The following is a 21,421-nucleotide window of genomic DNA, read 5'->3' as shown; positions in this document are numbered from 1 at the left end:
GGGGCATTGCCGTTGTATGCAATTGCACTTTACCAGTCACATGGAGAGCACTGGCTCCCAGTCCTGCTGGAGTGCCTCCAAGGGCAGGGGTTGCTTTGTGTGATGGTGAGATGAACACGGCTGTGCATGCTCCGCTGGACCCTGGAAGGGCTGCAGATGCCCAGAGACGAGCAGCCGGCTGCCTGGGTGGGAGACCAAGCTGGACAAGCAGCAGCAGCAGCTTCTGCCCAGCCCAGTCAAACCAGCGTGACCAGGGTGCTCACTGACCAAGAGGGAAACTTCTGCTTCGAGGTGAAAAGGAGGCAGGGCCAAGCCAGTCCTTCTGGGGCAGCTGCCTCTTCCCCTGTCGGCGCGGGGAGGACTTGGCACTAAGGGCTCGCTGACAGGTCAGCCTAGCACTGCTCCAGCGCTGGGAAGGGCAGGCACTGGCTCCAGGCTATGGATTAATTATTGCTCTCTGTGCTGCAGGGCCTGGCTGGAGCTATTAGCATGACACGCACAGCAGAGGCTCCTGCCATTGTTAGGGCTGGTTCCTCTAGCATGTACGAGAGATGCTGGCTGCCTCAGACCAGGCCAAGAGCCCGAGAGTCAGCTTGCTCCCTGGTAACCGCCCGTGAGCACCTGTCAGACGCAGGGAGCAGAGGGCCAAGCTGAGGCAATGCTGCCAAGCAGTATGGGACTGCTGCCTTAAGGCAGAAAGCCCAGAGTCTGGGTGCTGTGGCCACTTACCTGCCTGCCCCGTGAGCATGGCTCTGCGGCGAGGCATTGGGGCTTGGCTAAAGGAAAGGGCTTGGACCAGGACATGCTGGGCACTGGCTCCCATTGCCAGCCCCTCACAGTCCCTGGTCCTGGAGGCATGGGGGTGAAGAGGGGCAGGTCTCCTGGTGCTTGGGTCACACACCCAGGAGAGCTCAGCCTACCATGAGGGGGAAGCAGCTGAGCCCCTTGTCCTGGCCCAGAGCCGTAGCCCAGCAAAGGAATGCAGTGAGTGGGTCACACCGTACTGCACAGCTGGGGGCTGCGCTTCAGTTCCTTGCATGCTGCGCAGGGATGGTGGAATCCCCAGCATCGAGCTGAAGGCATCCACTGGTCCCTGTCCTGCAGAAGCAGCAGGTGCAAAAGCCCCAGGAAGCCCTGCTGGTTCTGCTGTTGGTGCCTGTGCTGTAGCTCACGGCTGCGCTCTCCCACGGGAGCTGCAGCAGAGGCACAGGGCTAGTGATGCTGTAGGGGGTGAGGTTAGCCTCAGCCAGCCCTTTCTGCTAACAGCCCGCACAGCTGTTTACTGCTGAACACAATGGCTGTGGTGAGGGGGTTCTTGGATCTTGGGGCTCTTACATGCCCTGGGTCAGCACTGAGGCAAGGGCAGCTCCTTGCTGCTGGATTTGGGGTAAGAAGGGCACCACAGGTGCCAGGCTCCCTTGCTGATTTGATGTAACTCATAAAGCCAGGCTAAGGCTTTGGCCCAAGCAATATGACTAATAAAGTTTGTTACAGAGGTTGGTGGGACCTCATCTGTGTCTGGCTGTGTCTGCATGCCAAGGAAGAGGGGCTGCAGTGAGGACCCAGGCCAGCCGTTTGTGTGGTTTGAGATGATTGGACCCTGACCCATACTAAGCCAAAACTGGCTGTGGGTGTGTCCAGTATCAGGGCTGGGGCTGCCCCTGCGAAGTGCGGGCCACACACTCCTCTCTTCCTGACAGCATGGCCTTACTAAGGTGCTGCAGGGAGGCCAGGCTCATGGGAGGGCAGGTCACTGCAGGGGAAACTCAGCCAGACAGGCCTATGGGGCAGGGTGGCAAGCTCTTCCCACTGGTGTCCTTGTCACAGTGAGGGTAGTGCACCCCCTCTCCCCATGGGAATGGCTAGGTGTGGGGATGTGTGAGAGCACCGGGGAGGTTGCCTGCCTCTCAGCAGCCTGCACTGGCAAAGCTGGGGGCAGCCTGGGTCCTAGGGGAAAGGGAGCTGGGATGGGGGGAGGCAGCAGCGCTGACCTGCCACTATTCATTAAGGTCCTTAGAGGCAAAAGACTACAGTAGCCAATGGGCAAAAAAAGTTTATTGGGGATGCCCCGCAAGGGAGCCCTGCATTTCTTAAACTTCATTTCTCCCCAAAGTTAGAGCCACGTTGGCCCCGTGGGAGGCCTGCCTTAGTCCAGGGCCCCACTACTCTCCCCTGGATTACACTCAGTCACTATATACATATCCTACAGCAGAGCCTCACCCCAGTCAAGGTTGGCCAAACTGGGGGCCTTTCCACTGCTGCTTTACAAATGGTTCCCCCCCAAAGCAGGCCTAAGATGGGTGTGTCTCCCATCAGTGCCCCTGGGGGGCAGCAACGGTTCAGCTCTGGCTTACAGGGATTTGACACTTTGGTCATGTTGCCTCAGAAATTGCTTATCACCAAACGAATGGGTGAAGGTCCCAGCAGAGAAGGGTAAAAGCAGCCTGACGTCCCTGCTATGCACGGGTTCCAGCAGGAAGGACCTGCAGGCAAAGCCATCCTGTATTGGCAAGCAGCAGAAACAAGCGCTGCTCTCTAGGGCTTGTTTTCCCCAGAGCAGGGTGGACGGAGCCTACCACCCCTACAATTACAGCTGCATCAAATACGCTGTTTGGGAGGAAACCAGCTCACAAGATGCTCCAGGCCACTCAAGCAGCCACCTACACAGTCTGCTGCTTGCATGGACTCAGCAGCTGGCTGGAGGCCACCTGCTCTATCTCCCTGGCACAGGCAATGGCAGAGTACTGGTCTAACACATGCATGGCTGTGAGGTTCCACAACAGAGGGAGTGTGGCAGCAGGATGATGGGCCATGCTAGGGGACGGTGAGGTCACTGGGAAAGCAGCTTTGCCAGTTACCCCGGATACATTTCCTAGCAGTGATTAATCAAACGAGTATGGCTCCCTGGCAGTGTGGTACCAGACAGGGCTGGTGCTAGCCCAGGGGCCAAGCCTAATACAGTTTACGGCTAGCTTCCATGCAGAGGGGTTCAGTGCCAGGGTGGGTTCGCCGTGGGGGCACAGCAGTTCTTGCTGAGCCCTGCCCAGGAGCCGTTTCAGCCAGGCTTGGGGCTCAGGAGCTGGGAAGGTGAACAAAGCAGGGCCAGCTCTGGTCCTCCTGCCACTTTAGGGTGTGGGGGCGGCTCCTCTTCCTTCCATGCTCCTGGTGGGCCGGGATCACGTGGCTCGGGTGCCGGGACAAGCCCACTGACATTTCCCCTGGAGAGAAAGCACAAGCCAGCCTGAGGATGGGGAGCGGGCAGCCATCAGACACTAACCCCCACCCCATGCCACTGGGGGCTGGGAGCCCAGGCAGGCTGGTATGGCAAGCCAGCACCACTGTAGCAGCTGGTGGCATTGGGCCTGCTGCAGCATCATGGGCACAAGAGGAAGGGGTGCCAGACTGGACAGAGGGAGGGTGAGGACAGCCTCCAGAACAGCATCCGGGACACTCCAGCAGGCTAACTGTGCCCCCAACTGTTAATGCCCTGCCAGCTCTCCCCTGCATCCAGCCACTCGCCCTGCTGCAGCCAGCATTCCCCACAGCCCTGCAAGTGCTGCCATTTCAGGACAGCGGGCAGCTCTGTACCCAGCGGCCACAAAGGAGCAGCAGCGTCAAGCTGAGCTGCCTCCAATTCCATGGCCAGCCACTCAGCTATTTGCCCAGCAGGCAGAAGCCCCACCCCCAGTTCCCTATAGGAGCATGGGCGCATATGTGGGCATAGCTGCCCACCCCCAGACAAGTTCACACAAGAGGGACAGGACCTTCCCACTAGGTGCTCCGCAATCAGAGGTGCGAGGTGGGCAGTAGGGGCTTCGTGCGTCATGCCAAGCCAGGCCCCACCCACACCCATCAGTGATGGCACTATAGCATTCAGGCCTGTATATGTGCCTGAGATCGAATTTTGGGTTCTGTTTGACTGTTATTCTTCTATCCTTACTAACATATGTGAACAAAGCCACTGTGTGTTGCATCTGCCCACAGCCAGATGGAGTTTATAGCATAATGAGTAAAGATAAGGACTAGAAGTAAAGTGTTGGTGGGAGTTTAATATAGGAGCATACAGTTGAAGGCAGCCCACTCCTCTCCCAAGCCAAGGTCAAAGAACCAGTCGGGAGGAGGGGTGGGGGAGGAAGGTGTAAGAAACACTGAAACCCAAAGAAATGGTGACCCTGGCCAGAGGACCACCTCACTCCCTACCCCTCCCGTGGGGTACAAAAGAGGTGGTACCGAAGCCCCCAGACTCACGACTCTCCAAAACGGAACATGACCATAAATTGTAAGGGGTGGGACCAGGGGTGCACACTACAGGTATAATTAAGCCTGCTATGGGAGGGGGCAAAAGGAAAAAGCCTTACTGGTGTACACAGCTGTGGATGTGCTTGCTTGGTAACCCCAATAAACATCGCATTGCCTGCACTTTGGACTCTGGCCTTCTGCTTTCTGTCTGCGTGAGAAGAACCAAGGGAGGGCGAGGGGAAGCCCTAACAGCTCCCGTCCACTTGTCACATAGCACCTCAATCCAGCCCCTCCCCAGCCCAAAGAGACATCTCCACCAGCGGGGGCTGCCAGGAGAACAAGGCTTCCTCTAGAGCTTCCAGCAGCTGCTAGGCTCTGGGCCCTGCCCATGGCAGAGCTGGCCTGGGGCTGCAGGCATCCCTGCCATTGGAGCTGGGCAAGGACAGAGGCTCTGCCAGGGATTTCCCTACACCCCTGCCCCCTCCCCCCAGTTTTGTGAACTAGTTACATGCAGTGTTGCCAATTTAGTGATTGTTTGGACATTTGAATTGAAACATTAATACACACTTTAAAAGCATATACAGTGTATGATAAAATACATATATCTGAAAAAGTATAATAGATTTGAAAAGTATGAACATAGACTAGCTTCCTTATACAGCTGTTTTTTATGACAATGTCAGTGCATTCATTTTGGCGATGTTGGCCAACCTAATAATTTCAAATTATGATTTGTAAGCAAAGTCTAAATGAGCTCTCCCTGACAGCTAGTGATGAGCTGGGGGCTGGGGGAAAGGCTTCAGGACCAGAGTGTATTTACATTCATACCTACTCTACCTAGGTATCCAGCAAACAGAGCTGTGTTGCCCAAGTGATAGATTTTGGCTGGGGTTGGGTTACAAATCACTTGAATACGGAAGGGGGTGGTAATGAAATGTTGTTATTCTTACTGTATGAGTAAAGGGCAGTAGAACTGTACTTAGCCTGTGCTGATTGAGGGCATCAAGAGAGAGGATTGAGACAGGTGTTTTGCTTGATGGTCTGCCTGAGTCACAAGTAGTATTTGACCTGCCCCTCTCCACTGTTTAAAGACAGAGCTCATTAGGCTCCATAGATAGTCTTTTGGTTTGTTAAGTGACTGCTACAGCTGAAATCACTGATAATCAGGTCTAAGTGCTTAGACCTGCTGTGGGACAGTGTTTCTGTGGAAGAGACGGCCCAGTCTGCACTAGCAGTGAGGTTCCCCCACTGAGAGCTCAGCTGAAATCACTGAAAGTTGGGTGGAACCTCAAGAGAGCAACTCACAGAGGTCACAGTGGCAGGTGGCAGCAGAAGGTCACAGTGCAGGGCCATTGGCAACAGAGTGATGGAGTGAACGGTGGCACAACGAGCAACAGTGGCCAGAGCGAACAGTGAGCAGCTGGAGGAACGAGCAAGGTGCCTTCTTGCCCCCAACCTGGGAGGTGAACTCATGTGAAAGCACCTCTGAGTCTCCACTGACCAAGGATGAATGTTAATGAGGCTGTTAAGAATGCTGGAGCCACAACACAGTTCATGCGAACAAACATGGCTGCGGCATCATACTTTCTATTTAAGCAAGAGATACCACACACTACAAACTGGAGGCCAATGTTAAGTGCATTGTCACTTGTTCATCCTGAAGTTGAACACTGGTTCTGAACAAGACCAGCAAATGCTCACTATCTTTCTGCAAGAAACTCAACTGACTGACTAGAAGCATGTGGTGCAACAGTGAAAGACTCAACAGTTGAAAAAGTGAAGAACTCCTCTCTCACCACATTCAAAAAAATTGCATACATGGCTGATGAATGCACCGATGCAAATGGGCATCAAGTATTAAGTCATTGTGTACGTTATCTTGATGTCAGTGGTAGGCCAGTAGATGCATTTCTAGATGTTCAAGTTATAGAAGACCCATCGGCTGCATCTGTGACAACCCACATCTTAGAAGAGTTAAATGCTTGTCAATTGGACCCCAAACAGATGGCTGCTTGTGCATTTGATGGAGCTGCAAACTTCTCTGGAAGACATGGTGGAATACAAGCTTTGCTCAGAGAAAAGTGTAACCCTAATCTCTCCTATACACACACTGCAGAGGCCATCTACTCCAACTAGCGCGAGTACGAGCTCCAGACTCTTCATTATATTCTTTTTTCAGCAAGAGTCCAAAAAGACTGAATATCTTGGAAAATATAGAAGATACACTGGGACTGAAGTTCAAATTAGTCCCACCTGGGAAAACCCTCTGGCTTTCTCATGAGTGATCCTTGGCTGTTGTCTTAAAATTACTCCAGCCGTTATTACTGGCTTTGGAAAGTATCTACCAAGATGGGATGGATCTAAGTAGTGAGGCTGGTGGATTACTTTTGCTACTACGTTCAGAGAAGACTATTGCCAGTCTCTCTCTTGTAAGTCTACTGTTGAAACCACTTGGGTCATTAAACAATGCCATCCAGGCATCTGCTACAACGGTAGTAGATCTTTGTCCAGCAATAGAAGCTACATTTGGCTCAGAGAGCTATTGATTGAAAAAGTACTGGTAGAAGCAAAGACTTCAGTCCAGAAGTTGACTAATGAAGACACTTATATTTAATCCTTAAGTGAAGAGGACAAGAAGTGTTTGTTAAGACAACTGAAAAAGTACACAGACTTGATTCTTAAAAATCTACAACAGCGATTTTTAGATTCTACTCAACCTCTACATAGCTTTTACAGATCCCTGTCCTACAAAACACCGACAGTTGAGTGGAGTGAGGCACTACCAGCAATGGGGCTGCCATGTGCTCAGGACAGAATAGAGAATTTGAACACAGAGTGGAATATCATACAATGAATGAATGAAGATTTGACTTCAACTTCTTTTTTATTATCACTAGTGGCTCGACCTGATCTTTATGCTATGTTTCCTGAGATGAAAGAACTAGGAATTCATCTCTTGCTACTACCAGTCACAACAGCTACAGTTGAGCGTTCTGTTTGATCATTGAATAGAATTTTGTGTTCTGAAAGAAGTCGCCTTCTGCCTGTTCATGTGAATGAACTAATGAGCATATCAACTGAAGGAATGGAAGTACCGGACACATGAGAAGCCACCAAAGATGAACGCGTTGCATTCAAGAAGTTCGTTAACAGAGTTGTGCAAAATTATAACAAGAAACCAAGAAGGATGTAGATATTGTGCTTCATAGAAGGCTTGAATAGCCAACTTTAATTTGTGTGATTTTAAAACATGAGTTAAATCTAATAAAATGTCATGAAACATTTTTCAGTTTTTACTATGGAGCCATACAGCCCATCTTCACCCTCATGATCTCACCCTTCATCGGCCCTGAACCCACCTCGTAAATTCGAACACCCCTCCCCCAATTTCAATTCCTGCGGAAAACACTGGGCTCTTCCCAGCCAGGGCAGCTCAGCGCTGCGCTGACAGTGCTTCTCACTCCACTGCCTCAGCCCTGCCCACCCCACGGCCCTGGATGGCACCTGCCACACCCCGCTCCCTGCCCACGTGCCATGCAAGGGGGACAGGCCCCTCCGGCACTCTGCAGAGCAGCCCTGTCGCCCACGGGGGCACCAGCCTGGGCCGTTACCTGCGCCAATGGAGGGAGGAGATTTGACAGAGGAGCCCTGGGGCTTGCTCTTCTGGAGAGACTCAGGAGAAAGAGAGAAATGGGGTGAGATACCCCCCTAGGGATGGGATGCGACCCCCCACTTCCCAGAGACGGGGCAAGAGAGCAAACCCACCTGGGGATGGGGTGAGAGAGAGAGAGAGATCCCTGGGATGGGGGAGGGGGAAGGACCCACTGCATGGGTAGGGGGAAAGGATGGGACAGAAAGGCAGGGCCCCTGCACCCCCCTCAGGCTCCACCCCTTCGGTGTACACCCCCCCCACTCTCCATCCCCACCAGAGACCGAGCTCTCATTCCCCCCCATTGGCTCTGCTCCCTTCTCCCCCTCAGCCTGAGCTCAGCCCTATTGCCCTCCCCAGAGTCAGCTCAGACTCTTCCCCCCACAGTCAGGCACCCCCCTGCCAACCTCAGCCCCCCTCTGCCTTGCCTTGGTGTTGCTCCTCCCTTGAGGAGTGGGGGGGCTCCCTGCCAAGCCCTGGTCCTAACTCACCTCCAGGTTTGTCCTTGCTTTCCTCAGCACGGCATGTGTTTGGGTCACTGCAACAGAGAGGGGGGGGATCAGAGCGGGCACCGCTCCCTCCTGACCCCAGGGAGAGGGTGTCAGGATTGGTGTCGCTTCCCACGAACCAAACTGCAGGGGGCGGGGGCAGGGTCATTGTAGGATCCCCCAGAGCAGCAAACCCCAGCTGGCTCCAGCTACGTGAGCAGAGAGCAGCGTAGCCAGGCCTGGCCCATGCTGGGCCTGTCTGCTTACTGTGCCCCCCTACTCCAGCCCTATGGCCGGGGGCTCCAGCGCAGACAGGACCCCAGCAATGCCAGGCCATGTCCCGCTCAGAGCAGGCCAGTGGGCACAGCCCCCCAAGCTGGCTATGCCTGATGATGATAACAGCAGGCGGGGGGGGAGAGAGAGGGAGGATGGGGCCAGCTGGCTACCAGGCACTGGTGGGGCCACTCTGCAGGGCCTGTTCATTATATTTGGATGGCATTGGAGCCATGGCCCCTGCCACAGGATGGGGATGCCAGCCTGGTATGACTGACCTATGCCAGACAGCTTGGTGAAGGCAGGATGCTCCAAGCCCCCCAGTCGCAGACTCCATGGGGAGCCAAGTTCTGAGCACCATCGGTGGCAGGTGCTGTTTAACGACGGATGCCGAGGGAAGTGGGGACACACTCTGTGCCCACCATTGCCATGGCTATGCCCACCTCCCACCACACTGGGGCACCTACAGTGGCTGACGATGAAGTGCTCCATGTTGTCCTTCAGGCGGCAGGTGTCCTGAAGGCGCTCAGCTGCACTTTGGAGCAGATTCTCCTGCTCAGCTAACCTGGCCCTGAGCGCCAGGAGCTCGTCCTTCATTGCCTGCTCCTGGGCAGAGATGGGGGCACAGTCAGCAGGGGCCATGTGCCTCTGCAAACCACAGCCTGGCTCCCAGGCACCCCGGGGCAGGCACTCGCCCCCTCCCATGCTGTCCAGAGCTGTGGCTCAGCATCCCGAACCAGGTGGGTTAGTGTGAACTACCGCAGCCTCTGCTGGAGGCTCTAGGGGCCACAAGCAGGGAGCTGGGGCTAGCCCCTTGCTCCCGCACCCCACAATGCGCAAGCCTCCCGTACTGCGCAGATGGAGCAGTCCCCTAGCTGCTGGCAGCAGCAGGCCCTATGCCCTGTCTGGTGCACCAGGCTGAGCAGAGTGATTGGGATGGTACCGCCTGGGCGAGGAGCAACACCGTCCAGCCTTCCCACAGGAGCACCCAGCGGAGGGCTCCCTGCACCCAGGAGTGCCCAGTCACCCAGACAGGCTCTTAATCCCCATCGGCTCACAAGTTGCCTGGATGAGCCCTGCCCTCCCATCCGTTGGAGCCCCGGACTCTTGGGGGCTGCCTGGGTGACCATGGGGGCAACATTGCAGGGCCAGCTCTAGGTTTTTTGCTGCCCAAAGCAAAACAATTTTTGGCTGCCCTCCCCGCCAGCCCTGGGCTCTCTCCCCCCCCCACAACTGCACCCTCCTGCCGCCCCAGCCCTGGGTCACTGGTAACTCGCTCCCAGGGCGGATCATTCAGCAGGAATTTTGGATGTGCACAGAACACAGACAGGATTGGTTCCCATATGGTTACAGAACTGCAGTAAAGTGGAACAATTTTCAGCTTGTGTGATTGAAGGATATCTGGATGCATATTATAAGACTGTCCTACATAAATGAGGAAAAGTTGAGGTGCCTTTATTATTCTTTTGTTCCATTCTTTGTTTCTATGGGGAATTTGCCAATGCAATATTACTGTCTTCCTTTTAAACAACTAAAACTAAAAAAAAAAAAAAAAATGGCTGTTGAAAATAGCAATTCCAGTCCTAATAACCACTGGGAAGCATTTCTTGCTCAATTTATTCTACTTTTTCTACAGCAAGTTACAGTGGATCAGTATATTTGATTTGGGGGAAATGAAGTAACAGCTGCCCAAATTGAGCTTGAGCACTCCTGAATTTTGAGGGTGTTCAAATCTGGAAGGCAGGTGCTAGATTCCCTTTCTGAATATTAGCTAAATCTGGAAAAGAAAAGTCAATTTCTGCTTCCATGGCTCAGAAGTGTAAATCCTCCTATGTGCCTGGTACTGTATCTAAAGCTGCCCAGGTCCTAGTAGAGCCTCCCCTCCCTTACTTTTCATTTTAAATTCTAGTGGGATCTCCCTTGCTAGGCTTCAGATAGAGAGGTGCACTGTCCATTTAGTCCACCCAATTCTTTCTTTGGGGGAGAGCCCAGGGCTGGGGTGGCAGGAGGTGCAGGTGGGGGCCAGAGCTGGGGCAGCAGGGGGTGCGGGTGTGGGGGGGGAAGAGCCCAGGGCTGGGGCAGCAGGAGATGCGGGTAGGGGGAGAGCCCAGGGCTGGGGCAGCAGGAGATGCGGGTAGGGGGAGAGCCCAGGGCTGGGGCAACACGGGGGTGTGGGCGGGGGAGAGTCCAGGGCTGGGGTGGGGGGGCGGCAAAAAACCTAGAGCTGGCTCTGTCCCTACCATTCACAGGAAACTGCAGCATGAGGTTTCAGTTCCACTCCTTCCCCCTCCCTTTCCTGTTAATTGCGGCCAAGGGAATGCTGGGAAATGTAGTTCTTTCCCTGCTCCAGGGCTGGCTCTATAGGCAGGGAGCTAAACAAGGAACTACAGCTCCCAGGGCCCCCTGTTGGTTCTCAGCTCCCATGCTGGATTCTTGCGCCCCTGCAAATTTGCCGCCCCAAGCAACTGCTTGCTTTGCTGGTGCCTAGAGCCGGCCCTGAACATTGGCATGATCTGCGAGGGGTGCCGGGAGGGTGCCACTCACCGCAGTCTGGGGCTGGGCTGGGCTGGGGGCCGCTGGCAGGGCTCCTCTCCAGAAGGTGGCGAGCAGGGAGGCGCACTGCTCCAGGAGCTGATGCAGGGCACTTGTGGCGCTCAGGAGCTGCCGGACACTGCCCCGCTCCAGGGCCTGGCGGAGGAGAGAAGACTTGTTGCAGACGCTGCCCTGCGGCTCAGTGGTCACAGCAAACTCGGAGCCCCGACACGCCTGGCTTTCATGGGAGGGCACTGCCCAGCACAATGGCCCAGGTTCCCGATAGCCCGTTGCCAGGCTGGCCCCCTCTGCAGCCAAAATAGCTCTGGAATCAGTCCCAGAAGTGATGGAGACAGGTCCCATCTGGCCCCCTTCCCTGAGGCCAGCACCTCCACTGCCCTCGCGCTCTGGCCAGCCTAGCAGTAAACGCCCCATCTCAGGGCACTCAGCTGAGTCCATCGGGCAGGTGATGGTCTCCCATGCACCCAGGTAGGGACAGACCCCCATGATCCTTTCCAGGCCCCCCAGAGCCAGCGTTCCCCAGGAAAGCTGGAGGGGCCAGCCTGAAATGCTAGCTCCCTGGATGGGACCATGAGAGCGGTGTTATGCAGGGCTCTGCCCGCTTCTCCCCTGATCCTTCCTTTCTCGACAGAGGGCTCAGAGCAGCCTGGCCCTTCCCGATATCCAGGGAGAATTACCTCAGTGCCATGGGGCTCCAGGCTGGGCATGGCTAGAGCTGGCCGCAGGTGAGAGGCCATCTGGTGGACCAGCGTTTTGCCCTCCAGGATCTGCTGCTTCAGGGTATAATAGTCATCCACGTGGCCAATGACCTGGCACCCGCCTTTGCTGGCAGACGAACTGCTTGGGGCATCTCCCGCTGGCGCAGGGGCACTCCTCCTCACCAGGGGGTTGTCCACGGGTGGCTCTGGAGCAAAGAGGGGTCAGCACTGCTGGTGTCCCTGAGAGCCCATCAGGGCTGCATTAGCCCAGTGCCAGGCCCAACGCCAAGGGGGGGTTAGTGCCAGCGTTTACATGCCCTGAGCTGGCACTTCCCTAACCCCTCACTCCCCATGTGCCCCCAAGCAGCTTGTTCTGTTTGTCCAGACTGTCTTAGGAGCAGCAGGCCGCGATTTCCAGACATCACGAGGGAGGCTGGGCACCCCCAGTTTTGGAAGCCCAACCTCAGCCACCTTAGGTGGGCTGATTTCAGGTAATGCTGGGCCCCTGCCCTGCCAAACCCAGGCCCCTCAACGTGGCTCAGGCTGGACTCCTGCAGTCACTAGCCATCTCTGAAGCTCTCGACTATGACCTTTCCCTAACATGCAACCTGCAGCTCTACATCACCCCAGCCCTCACATCGCTACTTCTCCAGGCGGCACAGGGCCAGCTCTCCTAGCCTCCACGCTTCGCATTGTCCTCCTCCGAGCTCAGCCCCCCACTCGGATCCCGCCACACGCCCGGCTCCGACGGGCCACCAGAATGCCATGCTGTATGGCTCCCACCGAGAACCTGCCACCTGCAGTCCCAGCCTCTCTGGGGGGCGGGCGGGGTGCCCGCTGTGGCTCTGCACTCCCCTGGTTCCCTGCTTGCATCCCAGCAGGAGGGCACAGCTTGAGATGCCCCACGAGACATGGACAAAATGCAGCATTCACTCAGGGGAAGAGACGAAGGGAAACGCTCTCATGCCTTGGCCTCCTGACAAGGGGAGTGTGAAACCCAGACCCAGGGAATGGGGGGGCTGGGATGCCCCACGCAAAATGGGACCCACGTGCTCTTCAAATCCAAGGCTCCCAGAACCATCTCCCCAGAAGGTGCTGGCCTCTCTCTGCTCCCTCAGGAGTCTCTGCCTCAGGCCTGGAGGGTCTCTCTAGCTCAGTGGGTTTCAACCTGTGGCCCGCAGACCCCTGGGGGCTGCAGACTATGGCTAAGATTTCCAAAGAGGTCCGTATCGCCATTCAAAACATTTTAGGAGTCCACAAAGGGTGAAAACCACTGGGCTAGCTCAAGCAGGAATTCCTGGGGAAGGGTCTCCGGCCCATGCTATGCAGGAGGTGGGACGAGATGGTCCCTCCCGGCCTTAACACCTGGAGTGTGACCAACTGACTCCCTCCTTTGGGCTCCCAGCCCCGGAGCATTCCGAGCGTCCCACCCTCGCTGCCCATGGAGCCTGGCTTGAGCCGCCCGTGCTCCAGGACCCTCTGCAGCAGTGGCCCCGCTCTTCCCTGGGGGACGGGGCACATCCATTACCTTTCATTCGGTGGGCGAGCGGGACCGGAACGCTGAGCAGGGCGGGCGGGGAGAGGGGAGCTGGGGAGCTCATGCCAACATCCCGAACTGGAGGAGATGGGCTGGAGTCTGCAAAGGTGAGACGACAAAGGGTCCATTTACCAGGTTAATGGCACTTCTGCCAGGCATCAGGGTGCCCGAGGGGCCAGCGGAGTCCACACAGTGCCCTGGGGCTGGCGCAGCCTCTCTTACCTTGGAAGGGCTGCCAGTCGGGCGTAGCCTGGTGTGCGGCGAGGAGGGGGGCAGCGCTTCGCTCCGGCTGCTGCCGTGCCAGCTGCTGCCTCAGGGCGCTGTTCACTTGGATGCCACGCAGCAGCTGCCTGCGCAGAGTTCGCACCTCTGCCAGGAGGGCGTCCAGCTCACTGCTGGAAGGTGGTCTGCGATGTGCATCTCCGCTGCAGGCTGCCAACACACACAGCTGCTCAGTCACCAGCTGTGCCTTCCACCCCCTGCACGCTGGTGTGTTGCCCCCCTGCACCTGCAGCCCCATGGATCCTCCCATCCCCAGCCACCATGGGCAGTGAAGGGCAGCCCTCAACCAGCCCCAGCTTAGCATGGCGACACACTGGGGCACGAAAAGGCTGCTCAGTGTGCTTGGTGCCCGACCACGTCAGTGTGGGGTTGAGGAGCAGGGTGCGGAGCGCCAGGGCGATGAGAAACATGCAGGGATGGGGTCACTAGCCCAACCCAGCCCAGTCACTGGCGGGGTCACAGGGACAGAAATCCCAATACGCTGCGGTCTGGAGATGCACAGCCAGGCCCCCAAAGGGCCCGAGCTCTACCCAGCAGCTCCCCAGCCAGCAAGCTCCAATGGGACCCAGCTTGCATCTCAAGGGTTCAAGGTGTTAATGACCATCCCCCCCCAACCACAAAGTTCCCAGCAGAATCCTCAGCTCTGTCCTGTAGTGACACCACACAGGGGCGGGGCACAAAACCCCACGGGTCTGGAAATCAGCTGTGGGTCCATGAGCCTGGCCCTGGCAGGGTCCCCAGTGTAGGGCCTGTGCTGGGACCCCTCATGGGCTTGGGGACACCGACACCAGCCAGCAGGTGAGTGACGTCAGCTATCGGGACACTCAACCTCGGCTCCATTGTAGCTATCTGGGCATCAACCCACAGGCCAGCAGCTGCTGTAACATCTTGTAGGTGCAGAGGCTGTTTGCCGGGACAGCTTCTGGTCTGGACAGCGTGGAGTGGGGAGGGCGGGGCAGATCCTGGACAGTGTGGGGGTGGGAAGGGGAGGGGAGGGCAGGGCAGATCTTGGACTAGGTAGGGTGGGGAGTCCCTGGCTCACAGGTGATCTGGGTGGGAGGCGTGGGGTGGGGGGAAACCCCAGGGGAGGCTGAGCTCAATGCAGGAAGCAGCTTCCCTCCCTACACCTTCTGCACCTGGTACGGGGCTGTCATAAACATACAGCTACGGGGAGCATAAAATCCCTCCTTTACCTGTAAAGGGTTAAGAAGCTCAAATAACCTGGTTGGCACCTGACCAAAAGGACCAATAAGGGGAGAAGATACTTTCAGATCTGTGGGGGAAGGTTTTTTTGTTTTGTTCTCTTTGTTGTTCTCTCCAGGTCAGCGAGGAACCAGGGCAGGGAAAATACATCTCCCAAAGCCATATCTGAACTAAGCATCTAAGATTACAAATTGTAAGTAAAGGCAAAGAAATGCATTAGATTATCTTTTGTTTTAGCTTGTGAATTTTCCCTAGGTTAAGAGGAAGGTTTATTCCTGGTTTGTTTGTTTTTTGTAACTTTAAAGTTTTGCCTAGAGGGGAATCCTCTGTGTTTTGAATCTGATTACCCTGTAAAATTACCTTCCATCCTGATTTTACAGAGGTGCTTCTTTTACTTTTGCTTTATAATAAAGTTCTGCTTTTAAGAACCTGATGGGTTTTTATTGTCCTAAAAACCCAAGGGCTGGTCTGTGCCCATCTTGTTAATCTATTTGGTTGGTATATTATTCTCAAGCCTCCCCAGGAAAGGGGGTGAAGGGGCTTGGGGGGATATTTTGGGGAAACAGGAACTCCAAGTGGTTCTTTTCCTAAATCTTTGTTTAACTCACTTGGTGGTGGAAGCAATACCGTTCCAAGAACAAGAAAGAATTTGTGCCTTGGGGAAGTTTTTAACCTAAGCTGGTAGAGATAAGCTTAGGGGGTCTTTCATGCGGATCCCCACATCTGTACCTTAGAGTTCAGAGTGGGGAGGGAACACTGACAGAGGCATTTTGCACCCCACCTGGGGGACCATCTCTGGGGGGCTCCCCACTGCAGGCAGGTGGGACCTCACCACGGCAGGGGACACAGCATGGGGCTCTAGGGAGCTCGGGGGATAGGGCTGGAGCTGGCTACACCCACCATGGCCTCACCCCATCCCAGGTCTCTGTCCCTGCCCAGAGCCCGGCAGCTGGCTGTCACGGGGGGTGGTGCCCCCGCCCGGAGCCCGGCACCTGAGGAGGGCAGCTGGGACACCCACCCCAGCACCAAACACCTCCCACAAGGGGACAGCGGGCAGGACAGACAGACCCATGGACAGAGCTGGTTATAAATCCATGGGGTTGCTATGATGGCCAGACACAGCGGAGGCCTGGGTGGATTCCCAAGACAGGCCGGCCCTGCAGCGCCACCAGGTGTGCCACCCTGCTGCTGAGGCAAGGCTGGTTGTGTGCCCCTGCCGCCAGCGCCACGGGTCTGAGATGGCACTGTTGGGCTTGTTTGGGAGTAGGACAGTTGGTCAATTCGAGCACATTGAGACATGGGGCCACGCTCTAACCAGTTGGAGGTGCTGCCCCTGCTCCGGAGTCAAGGGCTGCACTGAGCTGCTCCAGATGGGCTTCCCAGTGCAGAGGGGGGTGCTGGGGCACTTAAGAGGGCAGAGCTGGCCCCAATGCAGCAGACCGGGCAGGACAGGCTGGCACATACCCGAGGGAGCCACCTGGGAGGAACCGGAAAGGGTCTCGTGGACGCGCAGCTCGGTGCAGAGGGCTTGGCAGAGCCGCTGGTTCTCCTCGCACTGCTGCTGAAGGAGCGGCACCGTGCGCTCCAGCCTGCAGAGACAGAACAGCCGGGATCAGAGGGGCACGGCCGCACACTGGCTGCCCCCCCCATGCCCTTCTCCTGCTGGACCCCCCCCCCCCCCCATGATGTTACAGAGCAGGGCAGTGACGTCAGAGCCCGTCAGCAGCGGTGCCATGACACACCCGAGTGGGCCGGGACCCAGTGCCCCTGGGACGCTGCTCGGCCACCCAGTGCCACGCCTCAGGGCTCTGAGACACACACCCGTCTCCCCTGCCTGGCATCCCAACCCCCACCTGTGGTTGTTCTCCTGGAGAGCCAGCCGCTCCTCCCGCAGCTGACGGCTGCTCTGCCGCTGCTCTGCCAGCTCCTGTGTGAGTGTCCGGTTCTCCGCCTCGGCCTCCTTCAGCCTACAGCGCGTGGCCTCACGCAGCCGCTCCAGCTCTGGGGGGAGAGCCCCGTTACCCGGCGCCTCAGAGGGGGAGGGGAGAGCCCCGTTACCTGCCGCACCGGGTGGGGAGGGGAGAGCCCCGTTACCCAGGGAAGGGGGAGGAGGGGAGAGCCCCGTTACCTGGCAGCGGGGGAGGGGGGGCGGGGGCAAAGCCCAACAGTAATGGCCAAGGTGGTGAATGGGGCTAGGGCGGGGAGGGGCCACGTGCCTGGGATAGGTAGGGCCCAGTGCCACATGGCAGCGCCTGTAGGATGCTTGATGCCCACAGAGGTAGGACTGTGCCCAAGGGGATAGCACCTTCCCATGCACCAGCCCTGCTCTCCAATCCGCATCCACAGAGTGGGGAGCTGTAGGAGCCGCAGCCGCCAACACATGGGGGGTGGATCGGTGTGGCCCCTACCAAAGGAGCAAGGCCCAGCTGTGTCTGGGGGTCTCCTGTGATTAGGGTGACCAGATGTCCCAATTTTATAGGGACAGTCCCGATTTTTGGGTCTTTTTCTTATATAGGCTCCTATTACCCCCCCACTCCCGTCCCGATTTTTCACACTTGCTGTCTGGTCACCCTACCTGCGATTCTGGGTCCCCAGGAGCGGGGTCTGCCCCACACATACAGAGAGCCCAGATCTAGAGCCGGGGCTGGCACTGAGCGCGCTGCCCTTGGGCTGCACCCCCTGCACAGGGGCTCGTGCCGGGCAGTGAGTGGCTCGCTGCCCCCTGCCCCCTACCTCTGGAGAGGTGAGCGAACTGGAGCTGCAGGCTCTGGTTCTCCTCCCGCAGGGCTCGGGTCTCGCTGCTCAGTGAGGATGCGGACTCCAGCCCCTGGATGTAGATGTTGGTGGGATACCCTGCAACAGGAGCAGCCGTGATGTTGGGGGCAAAGCTGCCAACGCTCCCTGCAGGAGCCCCTGGGCCTCTCCCAGAGTCTGTGCCAACTGCCCACTGCTGTGCCCGAAGGAAGCCCTGGGCACTCCACCCCCAGGCTGGCCATCCACTTGCCCGCGCTGAGCCCACACTGATAGGAGGAGAGAGGACGGAACGGCTGTGGAGAAGGAACGGCTCGGCGCCATGAGGGGGTCCCCCGCCAGGATTGGGCCCTGGGAAATGGGGGCAGGGAGTGGGGTGCAGAGAGCTGAGCCCCAGCCAGACTCCTCCCTCCCAGGGAAGGAGATGTACCCACCCACCCCGGGAGCTGGGCTCTAGGGACTTGAGCAGACAACAGCGACCCCTCTCTGAGCCCCCCGAGCACCTCCCTGCCCCACACCCTTTGGGTACTGAGGTTGCCGGGTACCCTGCCCAGATCCGCACCCTGTGAATTTGGGTACAGGGCTTCTTGGGTACACCCCCCCGGATCCCCGCCCCGAACTCTCTGGGCCCAGGGGGTGCTGGGTTTCCCCCACTCTGCCCCACACCCTCTGGGCACAGGGAGTGCTGGGTTCCACCCCCGTGCTCACTACCCCACACCCTCTGGGCACAGGGGGTGCTGGGCTCCCCCGGTCACTCCCCCACACACTCTGGGCACAGGGAGTGCTGGATTCCCCCGCCCCATCACTCCGCCACACCCTCTGGGCACAGAGTGTGCTGTGCCCTGTGTGCTGCCCACCCTGGTGGCATGGAGCACTCTGAAGTCCCGTCCCGTACCATTGCCCTTGGCGGTGGTGGCGAGGCGTTTCTCCAGCTGCTCCCGCAGCCGGTCGTTGATGCAGATGGACTCCTCCAGGCGCTGGCGCAGGCTGCGGATCTCCACCAGGTGTCCTTCCAGCAAGTCAGCACCTGCACCGGCCGGGGGAACAGAGAGCTGGGTGGGACACCAGGGCTCAGCCGGGAGCAGGTCAGGAGGGCACGATGCTTCCTGAGCACCACAGCCACCTCCCTGCGTGGGCTGGCCCCTGTCCCCCGCAGCCTGAGGAGCAGGACGAGAGCAAAGGGAGCTGACAGGCTGGGGCTGCTACAGTACAGAGGGCACACGGCCCCTTTCACACCTACCCCGGGACACCCACCAGACCACGCTCCCTACAACGGCACAGTTCTGCCCTCCCCGCGGCACGGCTCTTACCCGTCAGCTTGTGGCTGTCTGGATACCCAGAGGGTAAGTGCCCATAGAGGGCCCCCATGTGAGGCTGGGCCCAGAGGGAGTTGCTCTCCAGGAAGGCAGCCCCTGCTTTCCTGTCCAGCCGGGTGGAGCTCTGCAGCGGGCAAGACTGTGGGGTGAGATGGGGAACGTGGAGACAGCGGGAGGTGCTGGCTTCCCTGAAGTTGCTGGCCAGTGGCATTGGTTTGACTGGTGGTGCGGCAAGAGGTCCCCCTAGATAGACATGGACAGAAGTGGGTCCGGGGCCCATAGGAGGGCAAGGCTGGGTGCCACCCTGGGGATGAAGGCAGGACCTGTCCCAGAGAGACTGCCCAGAGGAGGTGCCCGGACAGGAAGGCCCCGAGTGCACGTGTCCAGCTCAGAGCCACTCGTGGCTCTGCTGAGCGCCACCCAGGGACACCTTCCCCACTTGCCCCAGGGCCCTGGCTCGCCCTGGCAGCCCAAAACTCTCCCAACGAGACACCCCAGGGAGTCCCCCAGTGCTCACAGCCTCCCCACTGATGCAGGGCCCCAGGCAGAAAAGTGTGGGTCAGAGCAGTGTATCCATTGCCCCTGTGCTGCCAGCCAGGGCCTGGACTCCCAGGTTGGGGGGAGGGGTCTTGCTCTTCTTGCAGGCTCTTTATTGGCCCACTGGCCATAATCCCAAAGGCAACCTCAGCAGCCCAGATAGGCCTCAGGGCAGAGGCACTGACCATCTGCAGACCAGGGCACACTCACAGATACGATTGCGACTGTTCATTCTGCCCTGCTCCGTAGCCAGGCCAGAGAGCCCCCGCACCGCTCCTGCATCTAGCCCAAAACCCGTAGGAGTGCTGTGCCCGCTAGGCCCAATTACCAGTACAGCCCACTGGCATCCGAGGGCAGCTCCCATGTCACACCAGGCGGGGCAGCCGATGTCCCCGCTGTGAAGCACAATGCCCCGTGACACACATGCCGGAAAGCACTGCAAGCTGGACCATGCCGTGGCACCGACCCACTGGCAGGCACCAAGCTGAGCCAACACGCTGCCATGCATCGGCAAGGGCTGGGGACAAGCAGCAAGAGACAGAGGCCGAGGTATCGGGCCAACAAGCCAAGAGCACACAGGGAGCCCCACGCCTTCCCAGCCAGCCAGCCCAGCGCCAGCCTGCGTTGGGGCGGCACCAAACGCATCAGCAATGGGGCTGGGCAGCTCAGAGGAATTGGGGAAAGGAAGACACCCAGGGTCAGTCCAATCCAGCCCAGCTCAGCTGGGATATGCCCCTCCGGTGCCTGTTAGGTGAAATGAATCAGAGGGTCTCAGCACAGATCCTAGTGACCCCAGCCAGCCGCCCCACCTCAGCCTGCACCACCTGGCCCCACCACTGGCCATCTCGGCAGAGGAGCCAGACGCTGAGCTGAGCCCTGCCAGAGCCAGGCTGGGCACATGGGCTGGGGCTCCTTGGCAGATGCCAGGCATCCCTGGGTTCTAGCATCTCCAAGAGGGTTTCTCACGCCTTGCTGCTCTGAAGCCTGAAACCCACTCTGCCCAGCCACGTTGGGGCCTGGCATGATCCCTCCATGCACTATGGGGCTGGAGGATCCCCCTCTCAGCTCCTACCCTGCCCCAGTCTCTGCACTATGGATCTGTAAGGGGGGGGAGGTCCCTCTCTCAGCTCCTATCCCGCCCCCCCCCAATCTCCACAGTACACAGGAGGGATCCCCCCCTCCAAGTTCCCAGCCCTGCCCCCCAGTCCCTCTGCATAAGCAGCTTCTCCCCACCTGTCCTGGAGCTGGGAATGACCATTTCTCCAGTCTCCTCCCCTCTGCCGTGCCCACCCCCCAGCTACCTGCCCCCTCCCACCTCAGCCTTGCTGGTGCTAGTGGGCCCAGGCCAGCTGATGCCTCTCTCCTGCCTCCCCGCTTGGGAATGGGGCTGCAGCAGGAGCAGCTGGTTGGGTGAGGACAGCGTGTGCCCAGGACAGACAGACAGTGCAGGCATGGGGGGCTGCGAAAGCCATGCAGAGCCACATGCCAGGGGAAGGCAGAAGAATCAAGCCAGAGGCGCTCACTTTCTCCCAGCTGCTTCTGCAGCATGTGCAGTTCCTGCTGCACCTCGGCCAAGGAGAAGACAGGCGTCCCACAGCAGCCCAGGAGAGCAGGGGGGGCGGGAGGAGGAGGGCCGAAGGGCAGGAAGGCGGATGGCCCAGGGGCAGGCGTCAGAGGGACGCTCAGTGGCTTGGACAAGGAGTCAAAATGCAACCCTGGAGATAGGAGAGAGAGCAGAGATGGGGAGAGAGATTAGCCAGGCCCAGGCTTGGGGTGCAGCTGGCACTGGGGCTGCCCGGAAAATCCAGTCACTTGGGTGAGGCAGCACTGCATCCCCCACGGCCATACCAGCCCCCTGACAACGGGGGCCAGGCTGCACTGCGCCCCCCAGGACC

The 21,421-nt window shown here is 58.2% G+C and overlaps 1 protein-coding gene across 1 annotated transcript; it reads right to left on the bottom strand.

The window, feature by feature from the left end:
- Positions 1-2,872: 2,872 nt before the first annotated feature.
- Positions 2,873-21,372, bottom strand: LOC113407517 (myomegalin-like). The gene is made up of 15 exons (XM_026656111.2): positions 21,339-21,372; positions 21,050-21,241; positions 18,984-19,232; positions 18,569-18,700; positions 17,656-17,775; positions 16,776-16,923; positions 16,387-16,511; positions 13,660-13,869; positions 13,429-13,536; positions 11,880-12,106; positions 11,194-11,337; positions 9,117-9,255; positions 8,380-8,426; positions 7,851-7,902; positions 2,873-3,218 (listed from the first exon to the last, which is right to left on the bottom strand). The coding sequence occupies exons 1-15, from the start codon at positions 21,370-21,372 to the stop codon at positions 3,073-3,075; spliced, it is 2,073 nt and encodes a 690-aa protein (XP_026511896.2). The 3' UTR covers positions 2,873-3,072.
- Between the last annotated feature and the right edge of the window lie 49 nt (positions 21,373-21,421).

Source organism: Terrapene carolina, unplaced genomic scaffold (assembly GCF_002925995.2).
Source record: "Terrapene carolina triunguis isolate 2854851 unplaced genomic scaffold, T_m_triunguis-2.0 Scaffold212, whole genome shotgun sequence".
In the NCBI taxonomy this organism is placed as follows: domain Eukaryota; kingdom Metazoa; phylum Chordata; order Testudines; family Emydidae; genus Terrapene; species Terrapene triunguis.
The sequence above is the reverse complement of the archived record's forward strand: the minus strand, read 5'-3'. Positions and strand labels throughout refer to the sequence as shown.

Excerpts from the sequence above, each read along its gene's own strand:
- LOC113407517 (XM_026656111.2), bottom strand. The coding sequence starts at position 21,372 with ATGGCCGTGGGGGATGCAGTGCTGCCTCACCCAA. Across the intron at positions 8,427-9,116 it reads GCACTTCATCGTCAGCCACT|TGACCCAAACACATGCCGTG; the intron begins GTAGGTGCCCCA and ends TCTCTGTTGCAG. Across the intron at positions 3,219-7,850 it reads TCCTCCCTCCATTGGCGCAG|GGGAAATGTCAGTGGGCTTG; the intron begins GTAACGGCCCAG and ends CTTTCTCTCCAG.